The following is a 9,987-nucleotide window of genomic DNA, read 5'->3' as shown; positions in this document are numbered from 1 at the left end:
CATCTGGATATTTGCTTTGAAGTGTTCTGGAACAGTGTTGTAAATACAACTTAACCACTGATTTCTAGTCGTGTCCTCTTTTGGAAGACCAAACAAAGTAGTTTCACTTTCACAACGAGTGAGCGGTGGCGGGTGGACTTGAGAATGGAGCGCCCGGAGGCCTTGCGGCAACCGCATGTGACGACCCCAGGCTGGACTCTGCTTCGTCCACGGTGAAAGCCGGTCCGGAGATCCACAGCGCGAAGTTGATGTATTTCCTCAGTGACCAGCACGGATCAGCTCTAGGCATGACAAAGCAGATATCGTCCTCTTTTGGAAGACCAAACAAAGTAGTTTCACTTTCACAACGACGCACACAGCGTCTCCACGACATGTCGGCGGCAACAAAACTACAGCGAGAATTGTTACAGCGTTATGCAAATATTTCCACATAGTGAGGTAGACATGTGGGGGCGTGTTAGAACGAGCCGTTTTAGGGGGGCGTGGCTGACTCTTAACTTTTATAAAGAATATCTCTTTGGATTTGAGACTTTAGTCTTTGCAACTTTAAAGATCTTCTTTATGCACCAAGAGCTTGTAACACTCCAAAGAGAAAGGAAAAATGGAAATCGCATCATATGACCCCTTTAATGTAAAAATATACCATGGACCAGCTTTAAACAGGGCTCATGATATTATTTAAACATACAGTATAGCTAACAGTCCACTTGAGGAAAGTTAGATCCGTCGTGATGTACAGTATTGCCTGTAATTCAAGAGTCTGTTGAATATTTTAAGCCTTGATCACAATCAGAGTCACATTCCAAAGCAACAATTACAGCGAACCAGCCATGTATAAAGAAAACGAGGCATAAACTGTTTGAAAAATGCCAGTTATGCAAAACACAGGCTAATACATTAAAAGTGCCATGAAGGTTCTTACCTGTTCATCTGCGCGAAGTGTCTAACTTTATATTTATAAAGATCTGTCGACTGTATTTGAGAGCTGAAGGTGTAATATTTTTCAATATATCTGTCATAAAATGTTTAATCTACAGTAACACTTCTTTAAAGTTTCTTTAGGCTTTCTGAAGCCTCGTTGCGGGTTGAGAACACTGGAAGGTTGCAGCGGACGAGCGTCCTGTGTCCATAGCAACCCTCCGGTTGCGTCACCTCTAAATAATCCGAGCGCAACACGCTCCTTCCGGAACGAACGTCTTACGTCACAGTGTCAATAGTGGCCCAGTTCCAAAACAAAATACGGCATGGTTAAATCCATATCAATTTTGCATGTTGAATAAAGTCAAAGAGGTACACTTTAAAATACTGATGTTAGCTTTTTTTCTATTTGCCCCAAGAAATGTTAATTCTAAATTATCTTTAAAAGATGTTATATGTTCTTACACACACAAAAGTAAAATGTTTAAATATATTGTAAACTTTTACATTTTGCATGGTAAATATTACATTCATAAACAAAAATGTGCGGATTGTATACCTAAATGTGAAGTGTTCATAAAAGAAATGGAGTTGTTAAAAAAGTCTTTAGTGTTAATTAATAACAAAAAGAATGAAATTTTGTTAAATTTTATGGAGAAATTCTTTGAAAAATAATGTCCCCGCTATGCTTTTCAACTCATTTGTATACTAAATGTGTCTCTAGGGAAAAGGAAGAAATATCTGTTTCATTTTTTTACATTTATAATATTTATTTACATTTTTGTTTTGTTTTTTTGTTCCTGTAAGTTGTATGATTGTAATAATGTGAATAGGTTGTGTTGTATCTATATGTTAAAATCTTTTGTTAATCTGTTTGAAGCAATACAACAACAAAAAAAGGACACAATATATTTGTCGTACACAATGTTACAGCATAAAATTCATAATAATAATAATAAAAACAGTAGTCTACAAAATACACTCTTCTTTGGTCCATGAGGATTTTAAACTTCCAAATTATTAAAAAGCGACTAAAGTAGTGTATTTTTGGTGCCCTAAAAACAAACAAACAGTAAAGTAAAAAATAATATACACTCAATTTAGCCCATAAGAGTACTGTCTTTTTGAAAACGAAGGTAATAAATACCAATTAATGTTTTATTTAAGTTACACCTCTCAAGTGTTCGCCTGTATACAAATGCTACCATATTGCATAAGGGAAAACTTTGACTAGCCTAGTTGCCACACATTACTTAAACATTTCTTAGGGTCAAAACCATTTCTGTATAGACACTTACCTCAAAGTTTTAACTATGCAAACGCTTTTGAACATTTCTCAGAAAGAAAGACTTAATCCACATCTTTTGAGCATCTTGTCACACTATATATGGCGTAAGATGTCTCAAAGACATTAAACAACCTGCTTTTCTGTTATATTTAAACAACAAAGCAATTATGAAAGCAATTGAGCAAACATACAAAAATGTGAACCCACTGTTTTGTCCAGCAAATATTGTAATTAATAAAATGTATATACACATTTACAAACAAATGTGACAACTAGCCCCAATATGAGGGTGTTTGAATTAAACTTGAATTAAAAACACACCCCAACATTTTATATTTACTGAGATGGCCCGCAAAAAGTGTTCAGAAAAGTACTTTGAACAATCTAAGACTTTTGTTCAAGAGTTGTGTTGATGTGATCCAGTCTGTTCTTGTGCATCAGGTGCGTCTTCAGGTGTTTGGCCAGATGGTCGCTGCGCGTGAAGCGTTTGGCGCAGTCCGGGCACGTGAAGCGCTTCTCACCGGTGTGCGTGCGCAGGTGCCTCTGGAGCTCGTCCGAGCGCGTGAAGCTCTTCCCGCAGAACATCCAGCTGCAGACGAACGGCCGCTCCCCTGCGTGCCATCTCAGATGCGCCTTCAGGTGCGACGTCTTGCCGTAGACCTTCCCGCAGCCCGGCATGTGGCACACGTGCTGCTTTCTCCTGCCCGGCGCGCAGCCACTCTTTTGGCAGTTGGGGCACATGCACCTCCGGCATCTCCGCGACTTAGAGTGCAGCAGGGTGGCGATTTGAGACTGGTACTGGCCGAGCTCAGGGTGGCCCAGAACCCACCCACGGGGGATCTGGAAATTATGTGTTGAGGAGTGATTGGCAGTGCCGGCGTCCTGCAGGGTCCACCATTGGTCCAAAGGTCCAGAGTGCGTGGTGGGTGCATAAGTTGAAATTGACGTGGGAAGAGTAGCGCATGCGGACGGACAAGGCAACATCTTCAGGGATGAGAAGTCATAGTGTTCCGCCGGGGGTGTCAGTGGCATTTCGTGGTGTGGATTTAAGGAGGTTTGGAGGTGCTGTGAGAAATTTGCATGTGTGGAACCATCACTTCTCCAGGGATGGAAGAGCTTAGGTGGGGAACCTTCATATGGGACGTGCTGGTGGTGCTCCATGGATCTGGATGCACGGGTATGGCCGATGCGATTACAGGTGTCTTCCAGCAACATCAAGGGGGATCCTTTGATGGATTCTGGGGTCGAGTTTGGCGTCCAATCCTACGAAATATAATACCAATTCTTAAAAATTACGTTTGATTTATTAGTACTCTAATCCAATTCTTGATTCTGGCACTTATTGAAGGCGATTTAAAGAGTGAGAACCACTGCTCTAAATGACACTTGCACCATTTTTTGTGCAAATGAATGCTCAAAGTGAATCCTTAAAATAATTAATCCTCCCTAACTCAACATGCACGCTTAAAATCCATCAAAATGATAAGTTTGGGACAGTTCACCTCAGAGAATCATCTTTACGCACCTGAAGGAAAACTTCCAGTGGGTCATTGCGCATTATGGCAATCGCAGTTATGCCACACCAGTGAAACCTTCTCGAGCCAGAATCCTTACCGTTCCCAAAACTGCGCACCTCAAACAACTCACGGGAGACTCCTGGAGCAAAGTGAACACACTGGCATGATTTCATAGAGTTTGATCAGAACTCCAGCCAGTCAGAACGAAGAGTTTTGCCTTTGAAGATTACCGCTGCCCAATCATCAAAGAATAACGGAAGAGCTCAAATCCTTTGAGAGTTTGCTGCTTTGGATAATAAAAGAATTGATTATTTGGAGGGTGAGATGGGTAGAGATGAAGGAGGTGCAATTAATGAATTAATTAATCTGGATTGAAGTTGAATGGATCAAAGAAATAATAAAAATGTAGAGTATATGTCACTGAAGAGATACATTTAAACATACTGTAATTGTGGCTTAAATAAAATTAGTATCTTTGGGTAATGCATGTTAGTTAGCAAAATATGAAAAGTTGCAACTTTAAATTAAATAAAGGGGTAACTATACAGGTTCAAGTTTTGCTTTGTCAAACTTATAAAAGAGAAATAAATAAATAAATACACATACTTGTAAGAATATATATACTAGTACTGCTTACCAATGAAAGTTTTTTAAAGCTCCATTTTAGAGAAAGAAAACAAAATAATGTGTGCAAGTTTATAAAATTGTGTGGATGCAGAATACATGCAACTTGATTAGTTTTATTGCCATTTTTAAGTTTAAAAGTTGATCTTTGTAATAACAGGTATTTTAAAAATCAGTAAAATATAAGTAAAAAAAAACAGTACAATATATCATAGCAACAAGTTTTTCGGGAACATACATACAATTTGAATGTCCCAGCATGCACAGCAAAATCTGAACTCAATTGCTCGTTCAGACTGAATTTAGTTTTAAATATGTATTTGCCCTATTTCATTTGGAATAAACAAACAAATATTGGAACATTATAGAGTTTTTAAAAAAAAAAATTCCAAATGAATATTACCTTAGTTGGGATTAAGAAACCTTTATTATTTTAATAATATTTTTTTTACATATTTGACAACAAAAACTTGAAACTTGCCGACCCATTCACTATGATGCAGTGAGAGTGAAGGATACGGTTAAGAGGCAGCGTGTGGGAGGCTGGGCTATTGAATACCTCTTGAAGTGCTTACAAGGGTGTCTAGAACTAGAGCAACATCTGTGGCTTTCCACAACAAAGCAGAACTCTGCTCCTTCACGGCACGCAACTTTGAAGTCTCATGAAGACAGAAAGCGTCCATTGTCCTCTCAGGCCTACATGAAGGCCCTCCAACTTGGGTCTCTTTAATTTAAAAGTTTCCCCCAGTAATGTGATAGTTCTCTTCTGTTTCCCTTAGTCCAGCTTTGAGGTGAAGCCTGGTTTTGTGTTTAAAAGCCAGAGTTCTGGCGAGCAGTTTAGCCCTGGGTCATGAACTGTGGGCCGTTTGAATCGGTTTACATGTGTGTGGTATACGGTCCTGCTCAATAGTACATAAGCTGACGAATGCAGTCATATAATTATTCCAGAATCACTGTTAATGAATGGGTATTTTAAGGTGTGTTAAAATACATATTTTTGTTGTGTGAACCTCTAAAGTCAGAATCAACTTTAACTTAAGTGTTGAGCTAAATTTAAACAGAAATATCCAACAGTGTCCTGCATTTTTAGTCAATCAAAATATGCACATGGGTAAAAAATGTGTTTTTATGTGTGATAAACATTGTATATGTATATGTACCTTATATGTATGTCATTGGCGGGCTGGATTCCACATGTCTTCTCTGCAAAAAGCAGTTCTTTATTACAAATTTTGGATTTCGCTTGGCATGACAATAAAAAAAGCATGTTATTGGGTCAGAAGAGCCTAGGGGGGAAGATGCCTGTTAATAGAATCAGAATGCTTTCAACATGCACTCCAGGGTGTGAGAGTGACCCAGGTTACATCAGACCTTTCCTTTGAGGAACACCGAACAAGAAAGAGGGAACGAGAGAGAGAGAAATTATAACATTGAGTCTAGTCTGTAATTATTCCTGTGGTAATGGTTATTAGAGCAGATCGGGCATGAACCAATCAGAAGAGGTCTGGGCCAATTAGCTTCATCTGTATGAGCAGCATTTATAATATTTGCAGTATTGCCTGTGAGTGCTTTACATTTACCAACATCATGACAGTTTTGTGCATTGTTAATATTTACACATATATTCTAGGTCATGAAACTCATCACCTTTTTAGCATTTCAAGTATTTTTCTTTCACTAGCTCATTTTTCAATGGTCCTGCTGTGTGAAAACAGTAAAGTACAGCAGTCTTCTAAAACTGCATTAAACGAGTGCCACAACGCTGTAGAGTGATAAAGAACTGTAGGCTGCCATTAGAGACGGTGTGTGAATGAAGTAGTTCAGTAATTGACAGGAGACAGAGCTGCTCGAAGAAAGAGGGAACGAGAGAGAGAGAAATTATAACATTGAGTCTAGTCTGTAATTATTCCTGTGGTAATGGTTATTAGAGCAGATCGGGCATGAACCAATCAGAAGAGGTCTGGGCCAATTAGCTTCATCTGTATGAGCAGCATTTATAATATTTGCAGTATTGCCTGTGAGTGCTTTACATTTACCAACATCATGACAGTTTTGTGCATTGTTAATATTTACACATATATTCTAGGTCATGAAACTCATCACCTTTTTAGCATTTCAAGTATTTTTCTTTCACTAGCTCATTTTTCAATGGTCCTGCTGTGTGAAAACAGTAAAGTACAGCAGTCTTCTAAAACTGCATTAAACGAGTGCCACAACGCTGCAGAGTGATAAAGAACTGTAGGCTGCCATTAGAGACGGTGTGTGAATGAAGTAGTTCAGTAATTGACAGGAGACAGAGCTGCTCAGCTAATGATGTCTGAACCTGGTTTGATGAGCACATTTCCAATTCCCCAGAAAGCACATCAAAGTCACAATCAATGTTAATTATAGTACCAGCCATGGCCTTGAACAAAGTTGCAATGCTGCGTTTCTGAATGCCTTCACTGAGATGATATTTTGATGCAAATACCTGCAGCTGAAAAGATGGAGGCGCGGATATCGGTGTCCAGGCAAAATCTGCAGACCTTTCTTAATTTTCTGTGATTTTAGAGGGAAGTCAGGGAATTTCTTTAAAGTCACCATGAAATCAAAATGGAAAATTCTTATTTTTTAATGGAATACTGTAGTGTTTATAATAAATAATTTATCCATGCACTTCATTATTTTTTTTAAAGTTCATGTGATCTTTGATCAAAAACGTTAACCTCCCCTCCCCCTCAAAACGACTCATCTTCTCTTCCGGTCATGAGCTATGGTGCAAGGGCGGAGCTAGTGACGTGAGGGGTAAACGCTGGGATAAACGACAGGGGAAAAGCTGAAGCTGATGCTTCACATTATAGCACTGACACCAGTCATGAGGGAGTACGTTACCCCTGAACATTGAAAAGATATTAGGATATTACGACAACATTACTCTTAGGACATCGCAAACTAATTTTTTTCACGAATATGACTTAACTGGATGGAGGACACGCACAGTCATTCAGGCAGTCTCTCTCTCTCTCACGCGCGCTGTTTAGGCATGTTTTGTGCCGTTGATCGTCGTCGTCATCCTTAATAAATAAAACATTTATTCATGCTTAGGTGTCGGCTGTGAATCCAGTGGAGAGAAATCCCCCACCACACACACTCACACACACACACACATACTCTCACACACACACACAGCAGATCTGGTCTGATCAATACTGATCTGCTATATATACTGTGCTGTAATTAAATCCGCGCACACTGACCCCCTTATGGAAACTGGCCAGGGTTAAAGACACTGATGTGGTTTGTAGAAGCAGATAGGACGAAACACTGAATACATGTACAGTGGGGCAAATAAGTATTTGATACACTGCTGATTTTTCAAGTTTTCCCACTTACAAAGAATGGAGAGATCTGTAATTTTCATCGTAGGTACACCTCAACTGTGAGAGACAGAATAAAAAAAAAATCCAGAAAATCACATTGTATGATTTTTAAATAATTAATTTCCATTTTATTGCATGAAATAAGTATTTGATCACCTACCAACCAGCAAGAATTCTAGCTCTCACAGACCTGTTAGTTTGTCTTTAAGAAGCCCTCCTATCCTCCACTCATTACCTGTATTAATTGCACCTGTTTGAACTTGTTACCTGTATAAAAGACACCGGTCCACACACTCAATCAATCAGACTCCAACCTCTCCACTATGGGCAAGACCAAAGAGCTGTCTAAGGACACCAGGGACAAAATTGTAGACCTGCACAAGGCTGGGATGGGCTACAGGACAATAGGCAAACAGCTTGGTGAGAAGGCAACAATTGTTGGCGCAATTATTAGAAAATGGAAGAAATTCAAGATGACTGTCAATCTCCCTCGGACTGGGGCTCCATGCAAGATCTCGCCTCGTGGAGTATCAATGATCCTGAGAAAGGTGAGGGATCAGCCTAGAACTACACGGGAGGACCTGGTCAATGACCTGAAGAGAGCTGGGACCACAGTCTCAACGGTTACCATTAGTAACACACTACACCGTCATGGATTAAAATCCTGCAGCGTGGGCAAGGTCCCCCTGCTCAAGCCAGCACATGTCCAGGCCCGTCTGAAGTTTGCCAAAGACCATCTGGATGATCCAGAGGAGGCATGGGAGAAGGTCATGTGGTCCGATGAGACCAAAATAGAAGTTTTTGGTATAAACTCCACTCGACGTGTTTGGAGGAAGAAGAAGAATGAGTATAATCCCAAGAACACCATCCCAACCGTGAAGCATGGGGGTGGAAACATCATGCTTTGGGGGTGCTTTTCTGCAAAGGGGACAGGACGACTGCACCGTATTGAGGGGAGGATGGATGGGGCCATGTATTGCGAGATTTTGGGCAACAACCTCCTTCCCTCAGTAAGAGCATTGAAGATGGGTCGTGGCTGGGTCTTTCAGCATGACAATGACCCCAAACACACAGCCAGGGCAACTAAGGAGCGGTTGAAGCATTTCAAGGTCCTGGAGTGGCCTAGCCAGTCTCCAGACCTGAACCCAATAGAAAATCTATGGAGGGAGCTGAAACTCCGTGTTGCCCAGCGACAGCCCCAAAACCTGAAAGATCTGGAGAACACCTGTATGGAGGAGTGGGCCAAAATCCCTGCTGCAGTGTGTGCAAACCTGGTCAAGAACTACAGGAAGCGTCTGACCTCTGTAATTGTAAACAAAGGTTTCTGTACCAAATATTAAGTTCTATTTTTCTATTGTATCAAATACTTATTTCATGCAATAAAATGGAAATTAATTATTAAAAAATCATACAATGTTATTTTCTGGATTTTTTTTTTTGATTCGGTCTCTCACAGTTGAGGTGTACCTACGATGAAAATTACAGATCTCTCCATTCTTTGTAAGTGGGAAAACTTGAAAAATCGGCAGTGTATCAAATACTTATTTGCCCCACTGTAACTTGCTTATTGCCATTTCTGTTTTATTGCCATTTTTCAGTTTAAAAGTAATTTTTTGTAATAACAGGTATTTTAAAAATCAGTGCAATATAAGTTTAACAAAAACAAACAAACAAACAAAACTACAATATAATTTAAAAGGAATGCACAGGAACATCAGTTTATACTCTCTGAAATATATCATAGCAACAAGTTTTTCAGGAACATACAATTTGAATGTCCCATGCACATCAAAATCTAAACTGCTCTTTTGGATCAAATTTAGTATATTTCATTTGGAATAAACAAACAAACAAATAATGGAACCTTATGGAGGGTAGATGGAACTAGAGTGTTTTGCTTCTGTATTTTTGAAAAATTATACACATTAGAAATCTGTACAAACATAATGATAAATGACATTGCACACAAAACTTGAAAACTTTAATATATTTGAATACACTCTGATAATTTCTTTCACCAACTACTTTTGAGAAACTTTAAATAAAAGATTTTACAGTTTAATAATATTACAACGATTTAAAAAGAACAGCATGGAAACTTGCTGGTCCATTCACGATGACGCAGTGAAAGTGAAGGACGCGGTTAAGAGGCAGCGTGTGGGAGGCTGGGCTATTGAATACCTCTTGAAATGCTTACAAGGGTGTCTAGAACTAGAGCAACATCTGTGGCTTTCCACAACAAAGCAGAACTCTGCTCCTTCACGGCACGCAACTTTGAAGT

At 39.5% G+C, this 9,987-nt stretch overlaps 2 protein-coding genes across 3 annotated transcripts in view; both read right to left on the bottom strand.

Annotated features, from left to right (window-relative positions):
• Nucleotides 1-1,142, bottom strand: part of LOC107557138 (glutamate-rich protein 2-like) — a 5,397-nt gene extending 4,255 nt beyond the window's left edge. For both annotated transcript variants that reach the window (XM_016240469.1, XM_016240470.1), the window contains exon 1: nt 923-1,142. In XM_016240469.1, coding sequence (XP_016095955.1) covers nt 923-930 — 8 coding nt within the window. In that variant the 5' untranslated portion in view covers nt 931-1,142. The remainder of the gene's footprint in view (nt 1-922) is intronic.
• A 1,436-nt stretch (nt 1,143-2,578) lies between these two features.
• Nucleotides 2,579-3,840, bottom strand: LOC107557137 (transcription factor Sp5-like). Its single transcript, XM_016240468.1, has 2 exons — nt 3,732-3,840; nt 2,579-3,469 (listed from the first exon to the last, which is right to left on the bottom strand). The coding sequence occupies exons 1-2, from the start codon at nt 3,762-3,764 to the stop codon at nt 2,591-2,593; spliced, it is 912 nt and encodes a 303-aa protein (XP_016095954.1). The 5' UTR covers nt 3,765-3,840; the 3' UTR covers nt 2,579-2,590.
• Nucleotides 3,841-9,987: the final 6,147 nt, after the last annotated feature.

Source organism: Sinocyclocheilus grahami, unplaced genomic scaffold (assembly GCF_001515645.1).
Source record: "Sinocyclocheilus grahami isolate Dianchi unplaced genomic scaffold, SAMN03320097.WGS_v1.1 scaffold590.1, whole genome shotgun sequence".
Classification (NCBI taxonomy): Eukaryota; Metazoa; Chordata; class Actinopteri; order Cypriniformes; family Cyprinidae; genus Sinocyclocheilus; species Sinocyclocheilus grahami.
Note: the sequence above shows the minus strand (reverse complement) of the source record. Positions and strands in the feature narration are given on the sequence as shown.